General features: G+C 36.1%; 2 protein-coding genes across 3 annotated transcripts; one reads left to right on the plus strand and one right to left on the minus strand.

Annotated features, from left to right (window-relative positions):
* The first annotated feature begins 2633 nt into the window (after positions 1-2633).
* Positions 2634-11839, plus strand: LOC135155727 (baculoviral IAP repeat-containing protein 5-like). The gene is made up of 4 exons (XM_064105791.1): positions 2634-2873; positions 7217-7326; positions 8291-8408; positions 9631-11839. Exons 1-4 carry the CDS (start codon positions 2733-2735, stop codon positions 9709-9711), a joined length of 450 nt encoding a protein of 149 aa, XP_063961861.1. The 5' UTR covers positions 2634-2732; the 3' UTR covers positions 9712-11839.
* LOC129269458 (coiled-coil domain-containing protein 96-like) lies at positions 11383-24668 on the minus strand. 2 transcript variants are annotated; one of them, XM_054906958.2, is made up of 10 exons: positions 24465-24668; positions 21480-21585; positions 20038-20334; positions 19199-19540; positions 18654-18739; positions 16794-16947; positions 15973-16166; positions 15272-15484; positions 14241-14378; positions 11383-13271 (listed from the first exon to the last, which is right to left on the minus strand). In XM_054906958.2, exons 1-10 carry the CDS (start codon positions 24477-24479, stop codon positions 13026-13028), a joined length of 1791 nt encoding a protein of 596 aa, XP_054762933.2. In that variant the 5' UTR covers positions 24480-24668; the 3' UTR covers positions 11383-13025. The 2 variants fall into 2 exon arrangements, with proteins under 2 accessions (XP_054762933.2, XP_063961859.1); XM_064105789.1 differs by having other exon boundaries at positions 20038-20331; positions 24465-24568.
* Positions 24669-25619: the final 951 nt, after the last annotated feature.

Consider the following 25619-nt stretch of genomic DNA (forward strand, 5'->3'; position numbering starts at 1 on the left):
AATTTTAAGTTGTAAAGATATGTAATAACCATAGGTAGGGGATAGGAAGGAAAACTCCTTTAGCCCCAATACACCTGACAAAATGGTAAAACTATCACACTTTATTTCTTTTTATTAATAAATGTTACCTGTATTTTATTTTTTAATTACTGCCCCAATGGAATTTTTAATGGGAGAATATCATAATTTCAGACAATTCACGGACATGACAAATGGGAGAATTGTCCTTTGGCAATTTTTGACCGCTTGTCACAATTCATCTGCTACTCGCCAGGTATAGCCAATATTTACAAAATATGGTATCGATTTTGAACAGTTTCAAATATCACCATTCTGTTATGGATCCGCCCCTTTAAACAACATAACTGAGGTTAGGGTTTCTCAAGAATTCAATGGACTATATTTAGGGGAACAGAATCGGAACCAATTTTTCCAAGGAGTAAAATAAGATCAGTCATTCAATAGATAATAACTTTGCAATTGCATATCCAGTTTTCTTTTGCAATAAAACACATGGATCAGTGGTAGGTCCAGGTAGGGGCACATCCAGAGCAAAATGACCTCTATTTGGTAGTGCAAACATCTTTTTTTGCTTTTAAAACAATTTTTTGCCCCCCCCCCCCCTTGGAAAGTCCTGGATCCGCCCCTGGTATGGATCGAGTTACAAGAGTGAAGATTGAATTATCAATTGCAAACGTATGCTTTCAACAGGTTGTAGGTGTATCTAATATCACGGGACCTTGTAGTCGAGCGTTAACCCCGAAGTCCTCCACCAGGAAGTAGGCATACTCAGGGCTGACGAGAGTGGTGGTATTATTTCTGATTTGGGATTGGGGGTTGGGGTGAGCCTTTGTAATTTGGTTTTGATTTATGTAATAATACAATCGATGTAAATCACATAAAGATATTCATGTTTAAAAAAAATCAGTTAATTATAATGAAAATAAACAATGGGGGCAAGTCCTATTTAAAACTGAATGAGAAAAGGTTGATTGCTGGACCAGGGGAACAGAAGGCGCAGCTGATCTGTATCATTGATAGAAGGTGAAGGACTGAAGGTGGAGGTCGATCACAGAGATGGATGACTTTTTTTAAAAGATGTTTTATTGTTTTTCTCTCAAATTAAATCCATACAGTTCACAAAGTAACAATTGTATAAATAATTCGAACAAATTACTTAAACTCTTATACCTTGTAGACTGTTGTTACTGCAAAAGAAGTCCCTTCGTATTATTCATAATTCAGCTTTTCGTTCACACACTGACCCACTATTTTTTGACAGCAAATTGCTGAAGATAAGCGACCTATACTTATTTCATTTAGGGCAATTTATGTTTAAATTTAACAAAAATATCCTTCCACGTGTATTTGATTCTATGTTTCCTCTTAATCGGTCTTTTCATAATTACCCTACGAGGCAATCTAACGAATTTCATTTACCCCGTTTTAGAACTTTATTGGCAAAGAGTACATTTATGTTCGATGGCCCTAGTTTTTGGAACTCCCTCGACAATAACATAAAAAACAGCCCTTCCATACATTCTTTTAAAAGAAAACTGAAAAACTTCTTACTTAAATCCTACCGAGGTCTTCATTACTAATTCCCGCTCGTTACCACCCCCTCTCAGACATCTAGTTATTTTTATTAGTCTTTATCATCTTGTTTTATTCTCTAATTTCGGTCGCAATTCGTCCTGTTTCTATTTAAGTTTACTTCTCCTTTTGTCGTCCTGTTCTTGTTCTTGTTTTTTTTTTTTTTTTTCTTCGTGGTATTTTACTCTTTATTAGTTTTGTCTTGTTCTGTGTGTTATCTTGTTCTTTTTAATCTATTCAGTAAGTCTCCGTAGGCAAATAGCAACCATTGCGTCTCTCCCCCCCCCCCTCTTTCTTTCTCTCTCTCCTCTTTTCTCTTCTTTGAGGGAGGTTCACATTATACAAGCTTTGCTTTTGAGTGAATCTCCTATTTCCACAGATACCTTTTTTTTTCTATTTGAATTATATTTTATAATTTGTCTACGAAATGCACCACATTTTGTATATATCTTTATATGTTAATTATCATGAATGTTTTTTACTATGATTATAAAGACAATGATTTGTATCGCAAATATTTGTTACAATGTATGAAAATGATTTGTATCAATATTTATGTTATTTCTGTTGGAAATAAATCTGAATCTGAATCTGGACCTTATGCGCATCATGTAATATTATTCAAAGACACTGTATCGTTCAAGATGAGGTGTGACCATAGAGATGTAGGATGGGGGGTCGGGTGTCCGGACACTTTATATTTTTGAAGCCTTCTTTTTGTCTTTGGATTACACTAAAAATATGAATTCAATAGTTGTAATCATCTTCTATTTTTTTCTCTATAATATTTCTTAACATTTTGTACTAAAAATTGATGAAACTTCGCTTGTAAATTTTTCCAAATGACTTTCTAAAATTGATCGTCCGGACACACAACCTGTCCGGACACACAACAACTCGGTATATACTAATCATCTCTATGGGTGTGACTCACAAAGATATGAGAAAAAACTTATAAAAGTATAGGAGACGTTCTACCTGCCCCTACCTGACCCCTCCTAAATTGGTCGATCCGAGGAGCTAGCTCGCTGAGCCCGCAATTTTCGGCCCTCTGCGGTCAAAGTTAAATAGGTTGTAGCGGTTTCTTTGAAAATTGATCATCTTTTGTAGATTCCCAACTTAAAATTGTATTTACTGCTATGGCAGGAGAAAATAAGGAAAATGTTGACGTCGATACTGAAGCAGAAATGGAAGAATTTGCAATGCATTTCGAGGCAAATCGTTTGGATTCATTTAAAGACTGGCCATTCCAAGAAGATTGTTCATGTGTTCCACAAAAGGTAAGCAGCCAGTGCAAATGCACAGACGACTCGAATTTTCTACCGTATGCAGGCCGGTGCTCTCCCGCTAGCCGCTTGCAAGTTGAGGCACGGCCGCGCCGCGGAGTAGCTGCTCAGCTCCGGTGCGGTGACAGTCAGTCGGCTAGCCTAAAATACCAGGAATAACCTTCGTTTCTGGGGATTTATTAACAATTTCTGACATTTACTTTCATGTTTCAATTATATGATAAAAAGCTGTAATCCCATTAACATGATGGCATGCCAACATGATTAACACCCTGGTAGTGGTAATGAAAACTGACATTGTGACAATGACAAAAATCAAAATGTCAAAAAATCAGGCATTTGTCCCCAGCCCAGGGCCAAGCTCAAGGCCCAAGGCCAAGCAGAAAAAGAGAAAATAAGCCAAACTTATGGTGGTGTGACCTTAATTCGCGCGTTACCTAATTTTGAGCAGAAAAAGCAACCCAAAATTACTCAGTATTTGAGTATCATATCAGTACAGTATGGTAATTTTCTTGAAACAAGGTAAGCCTTCGTAAGGTCTCTCAAATTGTGAAAAACTGAAAATATTGGCAAAACATCGGCGAATTTTGTTACCTTTTGCGTCCGCTCCGAGAAAATCTGATCTTCTCGACAAGCATTAAGAAATCGCTAGTTTTAATTGCAAGCAGAGGTCTCCAAATAAATAAATAAAATGTGATACCAACCGAATTTATGGCATTTTAACCTAGGCTCTATCTGATTCTGATATCATTATCTTACCTTTGTTTGATTTCTTTTCTAAAGGCAAGCTTTGCAAAATGCAAAACGATCATGCGCAAATTAAGGTCACACTTTTTATGACACTTTTTAAGTTTTTCAGCCGAGCGCACACTAGTCGATCACCATGGAATTTTTAGATTGCGATACGAGCGATAAAATTCCGTCAAGCAAATTTGACTTTGGGATCTTGCCTTCCGTCTGGTATTTATGATTTTGATTAATTTTGTGTGAACTGTGAGAAATTTTTGATTGAGAATCAACTTCATGATGATTTTTAAAATGTGCGCAAATTTACTAGTACATGTACTTACTTCCAGTATACTAATAGTAATACTAACCTCGCAATATGTGTGAGTGACTTACTTCCAACATTGCCAACCTTACAGTATTTTCCCACACAGGAAGTAGATCTACATGTACTGATCTACATACGTGTAGTAACAGAGAATAAGGATCATAACCTTGTTCATTGAATGAGTGCCCAAGACCATGCACGATATTCTAATAAAAATCCAAATTTATTAAACTCAGTTTTTATAGGTCTAAGAAATACCTAGATCTGCAGAATATTAAGATGTAAAATTTTGCTGAATTAATTTTCTTAATTACAAAATCAGCTCCCGATCGCACCCCTCTTCGACTTTGCACGTGAAATATTTTGGCCATTTGACTCTTGAAAATAGTATTGTACAAACTAATAACGTGTGTTTCCTGTGGGAAAAGTTGAGAAAACAACTGGCAACTGCCCCCACTAATGCTCTATCTTTACCATATTTTTATTTTTTGAGAATACAAAGAATTTGAGAGTGTGTTCTTGACCATTTAATAATTCAATTCAACTCAAGTTCCCTTCATGCCCTTTGAAAGGATGTTGCAAAGTTTGAGTGTATGAAATTTTATCTTGATGCGTGCGTTCGGTAATACAAGGCTGGTCGCTAATACAATAACTCACTATAGACCTTCTGGTTCTGTATAGGTTATACATGTAACTTTCAAACAAGTGAATGGATCTATTCAAATGCATGATTTGTTTGACTTTGAGTCACATTACTAGTTAGTATTCAAGTTATCCATATTATCACTTATCATTTTGCACCAGTTTCGAGTCCCATGATCAAGATCAAAGGGCATTGCCAATGAACTTACTATGAATGGTGTTTTATGAATTATAATAAAAATATGGTCAATAGAGTGCAGTGACACTTAGTAGTTGGTATATGTACATGTATCATATCATTACCCCCAGCTAGCAGCTGTAGCTGAGGCGCCATTTACATGTAAGCAGGGACGGATCCAGATTTCCAAAAGGGGGCACATTTTTGCGGGGGAAAATTTGACAAGCAACAAAAAAAATTTCTTTCAAAAGGGGGGGGGGGCACACTTATGTTTTAAAGGCATTTTTACATTAAAAATTTCAATTGTGCCTCTCAAAGGGTACGGGCCAGCTTATAATATATATACATGTAAGGGCTATGTGGAGGCATCATGGTCTTGTGGTTACGACTCTCCTCTTTCAATCAGAGCGACGTGGGTTCGAATCCCGGTCATGACGTGTTTTCCTTCAGCAAGAACTTTACCCACATGGTGCTCATTAGGCCTGGGAGTAGCCATCGATTGATCGAATGGCTTGCCGCCGATCGCCAATCGATTAGCAAAATTTACACTAATCAAATGTTCAGCAGATCCCGATTATGACTTTGGGATAACTCGAATACCCAAGTAATAATAACAAAAATGATCAATGATTGTATCACATTCACAGTTAATCACCGACCTGAAAGAGCTCCGAACATGTTAATCCCACCCGGCCTTGCCCTCGATACACAATATTGTCATTGCCTGCGTGCTCAAAACAGAAAGTAAACTCACAACCAGCTCACTTGAGCTGAATGGACCTTCGATAGCCAATGAAACTTTTTGGGAAACAGAAGAAGCCACATGCGTTTCCTTATCAGGAAAGGTCATGACTTCAGAAATAAATTGACCCCTCCCCATCTGTGTGTGTGTGAGGGAGAGAAAGAGAAAGATAGGGGGTGGGAGTCGGAGAATTCCTTTCATGTTTCAAAACAATGCAAACTTTTTTATATCCCCCTCACACAATCAAAACATTCCAATACGCGCCCGCGCCTCCGTCACCTACTTTCTTGACTAGTCTCCAAAAATAGACCCAGTTATACATGTAGGTTCACGGGTTCAAATGATAAAAATTTGTAATTTTGAAAACTATTTTAAATGAAAAATATTGTGCAAAATATTTTTTTGAAATACATGTGTAGCATTGTGGGGAATGCCACAAGTGGGGATGGGGACATGGTGTGGGCAAGGGATGAAATTTTTCAAGAAGTGAAATGCACCACCTGCGTGTCAGTCTCAAAGAATACTTCATGAATGAGTTGTTTACTACTTAGACGTCTTTGGGCTTGGGGCTCGGCTGATCTGGGCTGATTCATTCATATACAGGGGTGTGGCACTTGAAGGGATGCATGCATAATACCAGGGTACCAGCATTTATTTTTTTCATTGGAACAATAAACTGAAAGATTTAATCTCATTTCAAGTAGTTTCTTTTGATATAAAAATCATGGAGAAGGGGGAAAAGGGCCTACTTTCATTTATGATAAACATGTGACTTTGATGGAGATTTCTTCATTCGGGAGGTCACCAAAAAGTAGGTTAACTATTGTGACTTCAAAGACGTGGTTCCCGACGAACAATCGAATCATTCGATTATTTTTTCAGGAAAATAATAATCGAATGGTAAAAATTACATTCGTCCCAGGCTTAGTGCTCATGTACGTGCTGCACTCGACCCTGGTGAGGTGAATGGGTACCTGGTAGGATTTATTATTGACGCTTTAGTGACGATATGGCGGCTCAGCTATGGCCGGGGTATAACATAATACCACAAAGCGCAGTTGAGTGTATGCACACAGTTAATAGTAACAGTGCTATATAAAATTATGATTGGACATATTATTATTAATATTAATAAAAGCCTTCAAGGAATATAATATTTGTGAATAATTTTTCATCTTAAAGGGGAAGTTCACCCTGACAAAAAGTTTATTGTAAAAATAGCAGAAATAAAAGAAAAAAAATTTGGTGAATGTTTTTTTTTTTTTTTTACATCATATATGCGAGCAGCTTCCCATGTAGCCTACATGTAGGTTGGGTCCAGGAGCATAGCCCCATGCGGAGGTCAATAAGGCAGTGCACCCTGAAGCTTATGGATTTTAGCAACTTTAACCCTAAAAGTACTGTGCTATTTGAGATGTATTGAGGACAGGTTTTGGTGGGGCATGAATGGGTCTATTGTGATTTTTCCCACATTTTTTTTTCTTTCATGAAATTTCAGAAATCGTAACATCCTGATTTTTAGTCATTTTAATGACTAAAGATTTTGAAAGTTTAATGATCCTGATAAAATCAAGATTCAGAAAATTTGGCAGGTTTTTAATTGCAAAGTTAGCATATGAAACAGGCCCCTGGATTTAAACAGAGGAAATTTTATATCAGCATGAGATGTAACTGGTCTTGCATTCTCAGACATTTGTGATATTGTTTTTTTTTCTTTCTAGCTTGCTGAAGCGGGATTCTATCACATACCTAGTGAGCAAGAACCAGATGCTGTCAGATGTTTTATGTGTCAAAAGGAGCTTGATGGTTGGGAACCAGATGATGATCCAATGTAAGTTGTAATTATGTATACATGTACTGTATAGACTATAGTGCTCTCAAGTTAAATATCGGGGTAAACCATACAGCCACATCTGAATTGACCTTCTTCAGACTTCGCTGTGAAATTTGGACATCTTGTAATTTTTGGCCCAACCCAATGGAATTACCTATCTATGAATGCACATTTTTTGTGTAGTTTTACAATATAAAGAATGCACTATGAGATGGTTAAAAATAAAAGGAATCTAACCAATCGTTTGGGTTGTAGCATCCATCATGCAGTTATTGTTACATCACAAAGGCAGCCTGACAATATATGCAATGAGGTGGCACATTAATTCACATAAAATGTCATTACTATGGTGACTAACGTCCTGCTCACTTTAGCATATAAAAACTTTGTACCCAAAATAGTGCAGATATTGTTAGGATCCATCGATTGTGGGCTTGTGGCCATATAACAAATTACGCATTTGGTAAGGAGAGCGTATCTAAGCAATCAGAAACCTTTGACCCATTTTATATACAGGATTATCTTCAACTGATATTGCTCAAAGGTGTTTTACATAGAAGATTTTCCATTGTAAATTGTGGATAGTGAAAAAGTTGAAGGGTTTATTATGAGACTAGTAATATTAGTAAATTGAAACTCATGTGTGTTCTTAGTCAGAATTGAATGAAGGGATGTGGAAGGGTCGTGGTGTAGCGGTTCTGACTCTTGCCTTGTAATCAGAGGGTCGTGTGTTTGAATCCCACCATGGCCTAGTGTCCTTTGGCAAGGCGTCAATCCACAATTTGCCACTCTCAACCCAGGTGTTAAATGGGTATATTATATCTGTAAAGCGCTTAGTGACGTCGTTCTGATGTATTAAGTGCTAATAAAAAGTGTATTATAATATTATTGCCCCTTTACATTGAACATATTTATTATTTACTCTGTGTATTGTATTGTGTTTCTCTCCTTTCTTTTGAAGGAGTGAGCATCGAAAGCATGCACCCAAGTGTTATTTCCTTAAGCACTGGAAACCAGAAGAAGAGTACACTGTGGCTGACTTTGTTAAGAGCATATCAGAACGCCAACAAGCAAAAATGGTAAGAAAACAACATTTTAGAGGGGTAGAGGGAAGTTGGTAGAGTACCGAATGATCCTGTGCTGGTTTTTTCATAGTTAATAGAGATAATCTTTCTATATCTGATTGGTTAAAGGATTTTTTTTTAACCTCCAAAGGCAGTTGTCATGTCATGTGATTGAATAAGAAATTATATATAAATGACTGAAACAAACCGTGTACAAAAAATTGTACAACATGTAGTATATTTTTTGATAGGTAGACTATGAATTATTATGAACGCCACTATACATGGAGAACACTGTGAAAGTAATGTGTAACAACACTGTAAATGGAGAAGATTGACTATGCTAGAAATCAAAGATTCACAACCCGACTGTCATAAAATCCAATGTATCCAATGTGCACCTGTAATTTTTACCGACCTGCCAATTTTGTTCGGTCAGTTGCTGTACAAATCTTAGTATTTCATTGAGTAGGACTTCTTTCGCGAACGTTTTTTGATGATTGAATGTCTGTTGCTTCATCGACTTTCGTACAGGGCGTTGCAATTGATTCCAACAAAATAAATAAATCAAACAAAAAGTATCAGAATTTTTCATTAATTGAAAGCGTGTGTCATCTATGAAAAGTATAGTTCCTCTTCTTGATATATTGTTGTTAATGTATACCGATAATGTACAAATAATGCCTTGTACATGTAGGTTTGTTTCAAAGTTTATAAGATGTTTCCCTTTATTTGATTGCAAAGTCATACTGTTGAATTGCTTTGAATTGTATTTTGTACTATATGTCATTTCGAATTAGGGTAGGAAATAATTTTTTTTTTTTCCACATTGGGGCAATTGCAGAATTTTTGGGCTATTTCTTTCATTTGAAGGTCTACTTTTTAGGGGTAAAAAGTAATTGTGCAGTAAAAGCAAATATTCTTCTGCCACTAAGAATATTGATTTTCTAAATAATCTTGAATTTTGTTTGGAACAGATCTTTGGGCGACTGTATAATGAATGGTCGCCCCAAAGCATGCATTTTGGGGGAATTTTAGGGGCAATTGGGCTGTTATGAGGGCAAAATCGCCCGTCACCCTCATGTTTTTCTGACGCTGTTTAGACTTTAGAGTACTGGTAAGCTGTCTGATCTTGACGCATATTTTGTTACTTTTTTGTATGTAGAGTCACTATTACATGTATACCAGGTACTAGTAATTAAATGTCATGTATGATATGCATTTACTTTTTCCACAGAAACGTCTGCTAGAGACAAAGACAAAAGAATTCCAGAAACAAGCTGCAGAAGTCCGGAAACAGATGGAACTACTAAAATGAAATGCAACAGAGGCTCCTTTACATTTCAAAGTGAATGTTTTGCTTCATATTACACAAATACATGTATACCAGGCTCTGAGAAAGTATAGTGGGGAATAATTAGTGTGAGGTTGGACTGGCAAGTACTATTTTTTTCCAAGAAAATATAGTAATATTGTCAATCCAACAGAGGATGAATAATTCCCTCTTTTCAAAAGAAACACCTGTATACTTGTTTTATATCCCTATTTGAACAATAAATCTTGTCCCGTTTGTCTGTTTCCCCATTTTGAACCAAATTTATTCAGCCACTGCACTTCGCAGAATCTATCAGTCTCTGCGCCACTCCTCCGCAAGGGTTATGGTTTTCCAACGAGAGACAACTCGCTGTTTGCTGTGCCAAAGGTTCAGCTTTAGCCCCATAAAGTTTTTACACAAAAATATAGTGGACAAATATTTTTTGTCACATAAGCATCTACTGACCAATCACCTAATTTGAATACTCATGATATGAGAAATAATGACACTTTTAAGAATAGGGGGAGACCAAGAAATGACATGAAATTTTAGAGAATGAAATATTTTTGGCTGAAACATTTTAATTTTAATTGATATAAATAACTGACTGAGATACCAAACAACAATAAAATACCCGAAAGCAATATGATACATTTGTAAATCAGTAAGAAATCTGGATCTTAATCTGTTTGTACTTTGCAAAGCTTCATATGGGATGCATGGAAAATGAGGAGTTATGAAAGTTTGTCATATATCTCACCAAAGAACATACAATTTGAATTTTGGAAACAGACAACGCTGATCAGAGGTGCATAACAGTTGACATTCAAATCAAAGAAATATTATACCCAAGAAGAGCCACTACACACCTTTTTATGTTTGTTTGTTTTTAACTTTATTCAAAGTATAATGTTCATATTTCTGATTTTGCAAACAAACTTGACAGGAAAACTTAAATAGATCATTTCAAAGACTTTCTAGTATCAGCTTTCATGGTGAAGCTGAATCTCTCTGATTCTTTGCCAAATCAAGCAAAAGAATCTCTGTGATTTGAATAGATGGTACAGCTTAATTGATCAAGTCCCAAACATGTAGTTAGATTACATGGATTTCTTTCACATCTCCAAAAGTTTGGTGGACTTCAGCAAATTGTAATCTACTTCCAATGAAATCTCAAGATAGAATGACTGTTAAAATCTGTCTCTTTGACTATACGTGGAGTATTAAAGAGCAAGAGATCAAAGAATGGATTCGTTTTATTAGTTCCTAGCAATCAACTGTATTTCATTTAGAATGTTGTTTTCCTGTCATCTGAGTGTAAACTGATTTGTAATAACTTGACACTTGTTTTTATAACTGGGAGGTGTGTGGGGGGGGGGGGGGTAATTATTTGTATATTTTACGTGTATATACTGATATGTTATGTGTCTTGGAATTATGTCATTTTAAATGATGGAGGGAGGGGGGGTAATTGATTGAATCTTTCACATGTACATGCATATGAAACAGGACATAGAATGTATCTTATTTGAAATGATTATTATTATTGTACAGAGTATATTTTTAACATTATTTCTAAGCTTCTTTCAAGTTTCAAGTCTTGACAACATCATACCAATAAGTACATCATATGGTTATACACAGACAAGTTAATAAATGCACCTAGGACTCGCCTTTGACTTGTTATTATTTCCACTCTATTGTACAGTCACAAACATAAACATATTTTATATATATATCTATATATACATGTATAAATTTTGTACAAAATCAATGGCTTTGAGAAATGTACAATTTACATTTAGGGTAGATTTGTTGATTCTTGGATGTATTCTGGACAATAACCATCATGGTATAAATATGGTCAAGAACGTTCAAGAGTGAATGCACAGATTATGAATATTTTGGATTGTGTAGTCACATCTCTCATGTTGCAGCAATATTAACAAAACTGATTCAAGATTGCTATTGCTATTGTTGGATTTACTGCTGTGTAACACTATTTTTTGTCCTTATCGCTATTTTTTGTATGACAGATGGAAAGTTGTATACACGTAGAGCACTTTCATTTAACAGGTCTATTTGTAATACCATTTTTAATGTAAATAAGTAAATAAATAAGTAAAAAATATTCACTTGTATTCAACAGAGTATTGTATGTTGTTTTCATCCTTAATTGGTAACCCAAAGGTTTGTGAAAATTGAATAGATAAGAGAATACATCAAGCTTATAGCAAATTAACATTACTGCCAGCAGATTTGCATAACCCACAGGTTAAAGTAAACAACCGAAAGTAAAATATTACACCATGCTGCTTTCCATAAGGCTTGCCTTATTTACCTTTCAAGGATTATGACATCAATATTGCCTTTTGGGGGTTATCTCTTATTTTCTTTGAATAAAATTGTGATAAAAAAGCAAATAAACACCTCTTGGCATTACTTTTTCTTAATCATTTTTTATGCTTGTATGGCAATTGGACCCTATTACATGAAACTTAAAATTGATAACTCTGCCATCAATATTAAGTACTATGGATGGTAACAATGAAAAACGTTTCAATTAAAATCAAGTGAAAATTACCCTAAATGCCACACATTACATCATCAACAAAGGAAAAATCATTCTATTAAGATGTAGACAGTTCCTCAAAGACTGGCGGAAAAAATTTACAAGTTCTGGCCTATCGCAATAACGGCACAAGTCCAAGATACATGCTTCTTAAAAATCAAGTGGCGTATGATTGAAACTATTTCTGTGAAGAGCCTTAGGTGTCCACTTCTTTGCTGAAAAAAATAAATTGCATATTTTACTTGTTTTTTTCTCCAAGGAGCAGCAGCAGCAAACCATTTGACTGGTCTATTCAAAGCTTTCTTTGGTTGTTGTACATGGATTGACTACTGTATGATTGTGTATCTTTACAAAAAAAGGCAAAATTACTTAAAATAATTATATTCTTTGCAACAGAGACCAGTGCCCAGTTGCATGAAAGTTATATTTGTGGTAAGTTTGCCATCCAATGGTATTTAGCATGGTAAGAATGCTAGACAATTAAAGACATGGATTCCATGGCAGTTACCATTGGATGGCAAAGCTACCATAATATAACAGTTCAAAAAGAAAACTAAGGCATTTGTTGAATAGGTCCAGACACAACTTCTCAACGTCCAGTCATCCTCAAAATACATAACAGGAAGGAAGATGCAGTCATAGTAATGCTTTTGATGTTTTCAACAACGGGAATAAAACTTCAGTTTGGACGGATTCATAAGGTAAATGCTCCTCCAAAGTCTAGAACAGTCTTTTAACACAATTTTCATGATCGTCCAGCTTTGACTGCATCAATCTTCTTCTTCACACCAGCTAAATTCAGCGTGAGTTCTGCATGATGACGCTTTAGATACTCCATCCTGCCTCGTAATTCGTCTCCCTCGTCCTTTCTTTCTTCAAAGTCCTGGAGAAGGGATTTCTTACCCAAGAGGCCGCTCTTTTGCCGAAGACGTTGGTTGTCTATTCTCAGGCTGTCTCGTGCCTTCTTGGTTCTTGACAGGACATCACGTTTCTAAAGGAAGTTGATATAGAGAATTTGAGATTAACAAGAATGCACACGTTCAAAGTTTCTTTGGAATTTAAAATAAATGAACATCAAATTTGGTTTGCCATATTCAAGTTGTTCGTATTTAAAATCATGCATAACTTTATAAAAAGCTAATCAAACAGCCCCTACAAAACAAATCCTGTGCCCCATCTTATAAAGAGTGTGATTAATCCAATCAATCTTAATTTTGGAAAGAAAGCTGGTAATGCCATAATTTTTTGTCTATGCGTACACAATTATCCCCTTTTAACCCTAACCAGACTGGGCTTTTTGGGTGTTCTATGACTGGGGGGCTACCCCCCCATTTGAGATCTCGGCCATCAGGGAATGCTAATTTTTTATGCAAATATTCTTCATACTATTGCTAACAATTACAAATGAAAAAAATCCTGGTGTGAAAATGAATTTATTATGTAATTCATTGTTTTATGAATTTCTTATGTATTTTTCTGTTTTTGGACCTAGCGTTTTTCTTTGTTTTTTTACCAAATTTATAGCAGAACCTTTTTAAAGCAAAATTATGCTAAAAATCAATTAATTTCAGCTAATAAAAGTAAAAATAATCAAATCTTTATGAATAAGGTGAGAAAATTCAGTTTATATTGACTTTGTACACAAAATCACGTCTTGGAGCAATTTTGGGTGCGACATGCACCGATGTAATGTTGCGTAATTATCGAACCGCATACCTTGGCATCATAAATTTGGTGTCAAAAGATGTGCAAGACTTCAAAGTAAAAAATCAGTGAGCGGCGCAGTAAAAAAAAATTGCGCAGCCGAATGGTGAATCAAAACAATAACACACGAATTTGTCATATTTAGAGGGGCATAATTTTGAAGACATGGAATTCTAGATGACGGGTCTCTGGCCTTCCATAGTTGAGATTGATAGAATCAATCACACTACCTTGAAAGATCATGCCCAGAAATTACCTGTGCCACCAGTTCTTCAACTTCTCTCAGCTTGCCTTTCTGAACATGGTTCTCAGCCTGAACAAACTGGAGCTTCTCCTTGACGTGGGTCAGCACCTGAACAGTACTAGTGATCTTCTTTCTCAATTTGAGTAATTCCTGTATGAAATGTACAGAGAAAAGCAATAAGACAATGAAGGCACTCTGGTGTAGTGGATCAGATTTGACTTAAGATTAGAGAGTCACAGGTTCAAATCTAGTTAGAACCTGATCTGTGATCTTTCTCAATTTAAGTAACTCCTGTATGAAACATGAAAAGATAAAGGCAATAAGACAATAAAGGCGCTCTGGTGTAGTGAATCAGATTTCACTTGAGGATTAGAGGGTCAGAGGTTCAAATCCTACCCATAGCCTATGGCTTTAGACAAAATATCCACATTTCCCTCAATGACTTGGGTAGAGTGAATGGGTATCTAGCAGGAAATAATGATTTCTTGAGATGCTTATGCATCACGATGACAACAAGATCCTTGAGCACTCTGCAGTGCGCTTGAAAAAGGCATCATTAAATTGTTCATGACGGGAAGACGGGTAAAGGATGGAAAGAAATCAGGAAGAGAGATATTGAGTTTGAGTTTATTTACTTAACAACAATAACAATGTGTTAACATCACAGCACAAACATAACTATTCTAGTATACAGATGTAATTGCTAACATTATAAAGGACAAAATGAGAATACAAACGATAAATCTGAATACATAAAATGTGACGTGCGTGTATAAACCTAAATCAAATGTTTTAACATTTTTTTAAGATCCCAGTCACAGTTTCCAATATTGATAATCTAACAAAAAGATATATATATGGTTGAATGTTGTTGTTAAGAAGGAACCAGAACAAGTGCTAGTCGAGACTGATTACTTCAAATCTTTGGTATTTTTACATAAAAGAAATACGTGTGAACACTGAATAATACTATAAATGTTTAATTGAAAGGGATAGAAATAGAAAGGGGTGGGGTGGGAGTGAGAGAGTCTCCTATGTTTTACCTCATTCCTTTCTTCAATCTTCTCATTGTATGTCTGGTTCTCAATCTTCAACTGTTCAAAGTCAATCAGATGAAGACCTTCAGCAAGTTCCTCCTTGGCCTTGAGCTGTTGCTCTCTCTTCTTAAGACGGTTCTTGAGTTTGATGTTCTCCAGTCTTACTTGCTTCACCTCTTCCTCTTTCTTCAGCTCATTGTAGAGGTACACTTCCACTTCCTGTTGATTAAAAATAAACAAATGGATCAATAAAAAAAATCAAACAAAAATTGTGACCAATACCTTTGTTTTGATAAAAAATATAGCATGAATTCAGAGAGCCCTTGCAGTTCATGCTCAGTAGGGTAAGGCCATTTTGAGAATCCCCTTAGAATCACTGTTGGTAACATGGAAATTTAGAGAGCAGCAAGGCGATTGAGGTGGCACCTAAGGCAATTGCCGCCTTCACCTCAGCTAACTGTAAGTCTTTTCAACAGTGGAACTTCAATTCTTCAGATATACATGGATGTTTAGCCTGATAAAAATGTGACCTTTGATATTGTGGTAACAGGGCTCTGCAGCAAATCACAATCAAGGTTTTCCATGGCAGTTACAATAACGAAATTACCATAGTTGTCAGTAATTATGATACAGGCCCCAGTTCAGTAAATACATTTAAATGCCTTAACTGGAATGTTGATTCACACACAAAACAAGACAATCCTCACCCTTGGAGCTATGGGTTTCCCAGTCCTGCTGCTGATGGCCGTCAGGGCTACTTGTCTCTTGAGTTCTAAGAATTGTTGGTTCTCATTCTCAACATAGTCTTGCTTCTCCTGCTTTCGGTCTTTGAGCTCCTCAAGATTCAGGAAGGAGAGTTCTCTCTCCTCTTGTTCTTGTTTCCTTAGCTCATCCAAATTGGCTGAAAATGAAACAAAATGAAATAAGGAAGAAGCAATGGTAAACGCTCTTTCCTATCTGGCTTGGATAAACTCTGGCAATGCAAACAGTTCTATGTACCATGACATCCATGCACACACACATCATTTACTAGTTGTGAATTAATACATTTTATGACTTTGTCAACAATCGAGAGATCTACAGGATTACCTCATTCCCGTATACCAGATGATGATGATGATGACGTCATCTTTGTGGGTTATTTCTAATTTCAAATAATGCAAAGTTAGCATTGGGACTTTAGGTCTCAAATCACAAAAATATGCAGAAATTACCATTTTTATAATAACACCTCCTACAATTCTAATTTTGTTAATTCTCCTATGGTCTATAGTTACTCCGTCTGACTACAATAAGGCCTTCAACAATCTAGCTGGTCTTCGTGTCACTTTGTCTATTTTCCATTTGATCTATATCTAAATCAGCTAATTTCAAAAGATCAATGTTCACTTTGTTGCCAACCAAATTCATCAAACTACTACTTCATCTAATTATAGTCTAATTCTTGAATCTAAATTCCCCCAAGGATATATGTATATCTCTGTTTGTCTTTCACCCCCCCCCCCCTCTCTCTCTCTTCAAGACTTACACATGTATTTGAGATATCTCTGCTCTTGATCTGTCACATTTTTGTCCATTTCTTGTCTCTGGTCATCTGTCTTCTTCTTACGGAAATATTCAGCAAGCTTATGTTGGAGTTGGATATTTTGTTGATTCAGTTGCTCACGCTCTGACACCATTGCCTTCAGATAATAAAGTTCAAATGAAGGTAATTAAGTTGAATTCATGAGCACAATTTTTGTATTATACTTCAAAGATATTTTAAATCCCAGTCATAATGTACTGATTATCAAAGAGAAATCTACCTACAGCTTTCCCATTAAGTAATGTATTCCAGTATATACTGGAGATTATTATGCTGTTACAAAAATGTTATGTTGTTATATGTAGTTCAATCAATTCTAAAAGTCCAAAGCATCATTTTTTTTTTCATTTTAAAAGTCCAAAGCATCATTTTTTAAAATTCATCTTAAAAGTTCAAAGCATTGAAAATTGATTGCATGACATATAACACAACAATATTTTGAGAAGATGAAAGTTCCTTCAATCACAATCCACAAAATTTAAACCCCCAAAATACAAAATAATATCACGTAGTATGCAAAAAATCACAGAACATTTCTGAAGGCAAACTGCCACTCTGTCTAATCCTTTTTTTTATTTGTCCAATATCAGTTACAACCAGTCTGTTTATTGATACCTATTTAATACCTGCTTAATTTTGAAAAAAAAAATCTTCATTTCCTTTTCTCATATTTTCAAGCCTCAATCCTATGTTTCTTTAAAATTTTCAAAAACATACCAACAATCATCTTTCTTACAAGTTAAAAAAAAAATCCTATTTCTGGGGGGAAAGTCCTATTTAGCATCACTTTCCCCATAACAATCCTAAAAATTATAAAATCTTACTAATTAGCAGCTCTGCATTAGACATTGGGACATTTCAATTGGGATTTATCTTTTGTAAAAGAAGTGCCATTTGGATACTTGATATTGGACCAAGTTACTAATGTATTAATAGTAACCTGGATTTAACAACACAATCTGTGTTTCACAAAGATGTTAACTTTCCCAACACATGTGTAAGCGTCAATGTGCATATGACATTTGACACGTAATCTACCATGAATCCCCCAAGCATGATTTGACCAATGCAGTGATGTATCATATACCGCACACAACTGGGAATTTAAAGGGAAAAAAAGATAGCTTGTGTGGTAACAGAAAATCAAAGAAACAGATCAACGAAAGTTTGAGAAAACTTGAATGAATAATAAGAAAGTTATGAGCATTTGAAGTTTAGATCATTATTGTAATGTAGATCCTCTCATTGGCAATGCAACAAAGATGTGTGATATCACATGTAAACACCTTTCCCATTGCTTTTGTATATATTTCACTTAAAATACCTCTTTTATCACATCAGTAGATCATGAATTATTTCTATAAGAGGGCTTGTAATACAGATTTTCAAAGAACATATTATGGATAAAGAGTTTGTACCACCATAAGAGCACAAAGAGACGTTTTGGAGGTATTTTATAGTCCATCAAAGAGAAAGTTGTCTACATGTGACATCACACATATCTGTCGCATTGCCAATGGCAGGATCTCCATAGCATTAGTAATTGCAATATTCAAACGCTCATAACTTTCTCATCATTTGTCTGATTTTTCTCAAACTTTCTTTGATCTTATTCTTTGATTTTTCTTTTTCCACACAAGTCCACTTGTTTCAAGAGTTTCATTCCCCTTTAACAGTTACTCCTTGAATGTGAAACATCCCTTGGGAATTTAGACTAACTGGCATAATTGAATTGAATTGAATGTATTCATTGTCCTTAAATCCATTGCAGAAATCTCTAGCTATATAGTCACACATACATACCTGATACATTTCTATAAGTTCTTCTCTTGATATTAGATCCTCTTCTTCTTCTTCAAGCAAAGCTTCTTCTTCTGGGAGAGGAGATACTGGAGTACAAGTAGGGCAGTAAAGAGAGCAAAATACAGTCAAGTATGACAAGGGAAAGATATTAACAAAGAATAAAGAGAGAAAGAGTAAAGCAGGGGGAAAATACAATTTCTTTTAAATGGGCAATTTTCCTGCTTGTGTTCACTCATATTTTTTTTAATTATATCCAGTGGTAAATTACATGGGTTATTTTGGACATTTGGAGGGCTAAGTAAATTGCTCTCAGTCCCCATTTCTTCTTAACTGAAGAGCATTTGGATTTTATGAAAGATATACAGTCCACATAATTTGATTGAAAGTGCTCTCAAGTTATGAATTGTATCAGGTCAAAGTAATCCTTGTATTCATTCTACTTCAATTAGCTGTAAAAAAAAAAGTGAAAATATAAGAAAATACAATATTCAACATTGATTTTTTTTTTGGGGGGGGGAGTCATGAATGAATCCAATATATCTTACTTTCTCTCTCGGGTGTCCCTGGTTCAATTTGAGCTGGTTCATTAGGAGGGGGTGTTGCTTCTCTGGATAAAGGCTCCATAACCTGGACAGTAGGGGTCTCCGGTCGATCTCCTTCCTGGAATGTGTCACTCTGTGGTATCGGACTCTTGGGCTCCTCCTCATCTCCACCCTCTGGTTTCTCAGCTCCTTCTCCATCACCTTCACGAAGAGCTTGGGTGTCATCTCCAGCTGGGGTAGCTCCTCCTTCTCCTTCTTTCTCTTTGTCATCTTCCTCTGCAGCCCCTTCTCCCTCAGGATTTCCTTCCCCACTTTCACCTCCTTCTGCTCCCTCTGCAGTCTCCCCTGACAAAATTGAAATATTTATAAGTAAATATTAGTTCAAATTCCACTCTGTATAATAGAATAGATGTATGTAGTGGCACTCACAGATAACATCTTGGGATGCTCATGGTGCAGCAACACTTCTAAAAAATATATATATATATATTTTCAAGTAAATTAGCTACTGTCAGATATCAAAACAATTCTATATAATCCATATAGCACCCACTTTGTTGTTATTGCTATTGAGTGTAAAAAGTAAACAAACGGCAGACAGATTTATGTTATCTGAAATTACTGTCTCTGATATCTGGTCGACTATTAAAATAGGATCTCTTAATATCTGAGACAAAAATTGGAATACATGATAAAATCTTATTTGAAATACCCTATCCACTTAACCTCATTTTTTAAAACATTATTTGCAACTAAAGAAAGAGAATATATATCATAAATTGGTACATTTCAAAATTACAATTTTCTAATTATATCACAAGATTCCTTGACAAATGCCTTACCTTCGCCAGGTTTTTGTTCTTCTCCCTCCTTGCTTTCCTCTCCTTCTTTCACTTCTCCATCTCCATCTGCCGTCTCTCCATCAGCACCTGGTGAAGCAGTTTCCCCTCCTTCCTGTCCCTCTGCTTCTGCCGCCGCTGCTTCAGCGGGTGGACCATCGCCATCGGCTGCCCCTGGGGAACCATCTGCTGTGGGTTGCTCTGCTTGCTGCTCCCCTTCTGCAGCAGGGTCTGTGGGGGTGTCTGCTGGTTCTTGGTTTACTGCTGGTGATGCCTCTCCCTCTGCTGCTGGAGTTGCTTCTGGGGGGGGGGGGGCATAAAAAATATTTCTACTATTGAGTGACATTTCATAAAGCAAGATATATCTATCTGAGTGAGTGCCTGAGTGGTGATAAACATCACAGTGATGACAAGATAATACGGAAGCGTCGTGGTGTAGCGGTTCTGACTCTCGCCTTGTAATCAGAGGGTCGTGTGTTCGAATCCCACCATGGCCTAGCGTCCTTTGGCAAGGCGTTAATCCACACTTTGCCACTCTCCACCCAGGTGTTAAATGGGTACCCGGTAGGATGTGAAAGCCTATAATATGTAGTATGCCTAGCAATTGAGTCTTTGAACTCTTGTTGGAATGCTCCCCAGGGAGTGGAGAAGGTGCATACATTGTATGCGGGCATGCAAGGATCCGATGACCGGGGTAATAATATGTCTGTAAAGCGCTTAGAGACGTCGTTCCGATGTATTAAGCGCTATATAAATGCGGAATATTATTATTATTATTATTAATACACTAATTAAGTACCAAAAATAAAATAATAAAAATAGAGGGAAGAATGGAGGGAGAAGATTTAAAGAATTTCAAAGAATTTTAAAGAATCAATCAAATTTAAGGCAAATATGGCATAAAGGGCAAGTTAAATTCTGAAGGATGAAAAATCAGGGGAAAAAATCAGCCAAATAAATGTGACTATGATAAAATGAGTGTAAACTACCAAAATAATTCACTCAGAATGATAAAGGATCTGTGATACAATCTATAATGTTGATTACTGCCAAAAGGTAGATGTGCAGTCCTTAAGGGAACAACAGGAAATACATCCCTACATGGCATTACAATAAAATTACCAAATGGCAAATTTCAGATTGACATCTACACCATAAACAGAGTATATAGTGAACTCATCTTTTAAACATCCATATTCCTATTCTGTGTCTGATTTCTTTCAAACTTTCATCTCCTCTATTTTATTTTCCTTTCCTTTATTTTAATTTTTTGTTGTTGCTTTTACACAAAATATGATATACAGGTCCAAAACTGGCATGACCCTTCAAAAGGATTATTAAGAAAAATGAGGAAGTGGAAACATTTGAATAAAATACAAGGCAGGGAATGCAAAGGAAAACAGGTGTCTGTAAAGACTCTATATTCAAGTTGCATGTATATTTACCCTGATTTTCTGCTGCTTCTACTGCCGGAGTGCTAGTCTCCTCTCCAGCCCCTTCAGCAACGGCTGGGGCTTCTGCTAATTCCTGTGTAGGTTCTTGTGATGGAGCCTGTTAGATTAAATTTATAAAAAAAAGGAAGTGGTCATTCTAAGAACAAGGGCAAGTCCAAGGTAATGGCCCCTCAGATAGGAGAAATATATCTTGGCTTAAGGTAAAAAAAATTGTCATGATTTTGTAGCCAAAGAATGAAAAGAATCTATTTCCAGCAGACAAAAATTAGAATAAAAGTATTTAACGCAAGGTCAAATGTCATCAAAATTTACAACAATATTCTCTTCATAGTTATCTGTCGTACTATAACACACAAAATCAAAATAATTTTCAGAGGTTGGAAACCTGTGGATATCCCATAGTAAGGGTTTTTTTATGTATCTATTTATTTAAAAAGGTTTATTACAACAAGGGCTATTTGGCTGAAAAGCCAAATTGCATAACCCTTTACAAAAATGTACATAATTCAAATACATTCAACATCAAATCAAAAAGCTCAATTTACATGAATTCTACATCATAAGAAAAAAAAACACATAGAAATGTTGTTTCTCATGTTGGGGATGCATGTATTATGACATGCTCCCCATCATGATAAACCAAAATTGAAAGTACATGCGGCCAATACATGCAGCTAACAATGAGTTCTGACAAACCAGAAAGTAGTAAAGAAGGGGGAAACGAAAAGAAAAGAGACTATGAGAAATAGAACAAAAGAGAGAAAGAGAGAATGTGTGATTGTGAGTGTAACAATGAAAATTTATACTATCCTACCTAGATCCTGGTAGATTTGAATAGATCAGGTGTACATTATTGGAGTTAAGTGGCCACAATGAGAGGAAGCATACAAATGATACAATATATAAAGACACTCACAATATCATAATATAAATCAACATAAATACACAGAATAATTTTAAAAATTCACATCTGAATGACAAAATTTGTTTTTTTTTCCCAGTATTAACATCATTTAAATAATTAAATAATGAGTTCTCATCTCAATTTATTTACACAGAGCTAAGGACAGGGAGAAGAAAAGATGGAATAGGAATAAGAAAGAGAAATTGAGCGAAAGTCAAAGAGAGAGAAAGAGAGGGAGAATAGGAAGGAGAAAAGAGAAAAGTAAAGAGGTGAATTGATGAAGTAAAAAAGACGGTGGACATATAGAGATTGCGAGTGTACAAACAGATGGATACGTTATTCATTGATACTGTAGCACTTCCTAATAAACATTTACCAAACAGCATAATTCCAGAAATATAAAGGAACCTACAGCTACATATAATCTAGGCCTAAGAAGTGGATCTTGTAACCAAAGGCAAGACGAAAACAGTCATAAAACAGTACAATATGAATTCTAAGTAAGCAATGCATCCTTGAAAGGTGAAAAGAGGCATAGCAAGAAAAGAAGATAAAAGGTAAAGGAGAAGAAAAAAGAGGTAAGAGAAGGATAGAGAAAGTATGAAAGAAAGAAAGGGAGAAAGGAAGGAAGGAAGGAAGAAAGAAAAAAAAAGAAACAAAGTCAAATACAGTAAGAAAGGTTTTCTGGGGTGGACTACACAGATAATGAGATTATAGGCCTAGGCCTAATCTATATTATTTCTCATTTTCTGTCAGGGATATGCTCCGCTGACACTTCGTCTGGCACTGCTGCATCCCCTCCATCAAGAGACTGATAACGGCCATTGGGCTCGTTGGTCGTAATGGTGGTGGCAACAACCGCCGCTTAACTTCAGCATCTATGGACATGCACTCTAGGCGACACCCCAATAATATACTTACCCGTGCTAATAAACTGGGACTCCACTCACGCGCATTTGGGCCGCCCTAGCTTAGAACTAAGCTTTGTTTTACTAAAAAATAAATCTTGTAATGATTCAATAAATGTTACTTAATAAATTAGTACTGTTAAATCGGTACTCACCGGTTCTTTTCTTGAATTTTCTGGCAATTTCCCACGCTTCTGGCTTCAATTCTGCGGCTGTTCCTGTCGCGGTAGACAACTACATATGCAACTTTATTTATAAATAGAGCGCCCCTTACGATAGTTGTTAAGAACGCGGCCAAATTGTTAGGTTTTTTGCACTGTGTCCAAGGCGTTTTTATTTTGTTTGATTTTTTATTTTTAATAAATATTTTGTTAAATAGGGCCTAGCGATTTTTACGTCAAATATTAAATTCATATCACAAAATATTTTTAATTGTAGAAATATATATAATATCATGCAATTATTCATTCTATATATATTTTATAATAAAATTTATAATTGTTGCGGTCTTTAAAAAAGGATAGTCGATTGATCAGGTGATGACCACACGTATCACGTGATCTGAAAATCAGCTTCATAGTCATACCGCTTTGATCGCACTCGACGGTGACCGGACTGACTGCCAAAAAAAGATCGAAAAATGACTCAAATGTAAGTTTCCCTTTATTTTATTAAATTCAAATTAGGAATAGGAATATATTTAATGGGCAATCTTTTAATAAATGATAGGGCCTAGTCCCTAGACAAACGAGGACAAATTACAAAACTCATATTTTGCCTTTTTTTTGGGGAGTAATATCATACTTGGGTGCAGGAAACAGTACGTTTAGAAGTTATAACCTGTTTTTAACGCATTGTCGCCTATGAGGTCCATACATGTTAATGTTTGGACCTCATTGGTACTAGGAGTGATGGACATGATGGAGAAGGCGGGGAAATAAGCGCGGAGGGAGACGGGGAAGATGCCGCATCGATATAGACACGTGGGACTGAAATGAAACCGGTGATTGTGGCCCGTGTGTGGCTCGTATCTTAACTCTGCAAAACAAGAATTATAGAGTAGCAAGAAAACAGAATAATGCATGGAAATGTACTTAGAATATCATACTACCCTTATCTACAAAAAATTATGTTACATGAAAGTGTAAATATATGTTATCCTACCTCTTCATCGGCCATGTTGATTGCGTTGACCGTCTCTGTTGTCAAGGTACTATTTACTCATTAATATTCATGAGAATGAGATTGGTATCCGAATTTGAGTCACCCGTATCGTATCCTGTGCATATGCGTGTAGCAATATCGTAAAGCATAGAATGGTTATCAATCTACCTAGAATTGAGCAAGTCTGAAAATATAATTTGTCACATAGGATCTACACCACGGAAATATATATTTCCGTGATCTACACCCCTCCCGATCAAATGGGACATAAAATTATGAAGCACAGTTTGAATTCATGAACAGGATCCAGGGGAGGCGATCCCGGGGGGGGGGGGAGGCAGGGTACCACCACTTTTTTAAGCAATAAACAATTAATTCCCCCCTTTTACTCTACCCACGGGCCGGGATCCAGGATTTTCCGAAAGGGGGGGGGGGGGGAATTTTGACAAGCCCCCCCCCCCCAAAAAAAAGGTTTTCAACCACAAATTAAGGATGTTTCGTACCGGAAAAAAGTTGACAAGCAAAAAAAAGTTTGGTATTTTTACATTACAGATTTTAATTTCTCTGTTCTCAAAAGGGGGGCACATGCCCCCCCCCCGATGCCCCCTGTGCCCCCCCCCCCCTCTGGATCCGCGCCTGACTCTACCCAAGAGAAAAAAAAGTACATCAGTCCAAAGAATAGCATATGATATAGCTGGGCAGTGGGGTTGCTGCGTGTATTATTCTCCATAGCACCCCCTGGAATTTAGATCAGTGATTATTTTGTTTTACTTTTTTTTTCATTATTAGATTTTGTTATTGCTTTTCAAAAGTATCGGGACCGAAATGACCTTCATTTTAAAGTGGAATTAACCTTTTTTCCCTTTGTTTGTTTGTCAAATTTACATCAGCGCCCTCGGTAAAAAAAAGTAGATAAGTATATAAAAAAAAACTGCATATGGGGATGGGAATATTTCATGCCTTCCCACGCTTTCTAAATCTCTGCTGAGGAGACAAAATAATAAGAAAGGGAGTGTTAACACTATCCTCCATTCCCTGATTGAATTAATTTGCATTAGGCCTGCAGGCCCCCATGAAAGATTCATATGCATATACTCCGGCATATACTAAATCATCAGATGAGCATTGTGCATGCCACCGTTTTCTAAGAAACTG

Source organism: Lytechinus pictus, chromosome 10, assembly GCF_037042905.1.
Source record: "Lytechinus pictus isolate F3 Inbred chromosome 10, Lp3.0, whole genome shotgun sequence".
NCBI classification, from domain to species: Eukaryota; Metazoa; Echinodermata; class Echinoidea; order Temnopleuroida; family Toxopneustidae; genus Lytechinus; species Lytechinus pictus.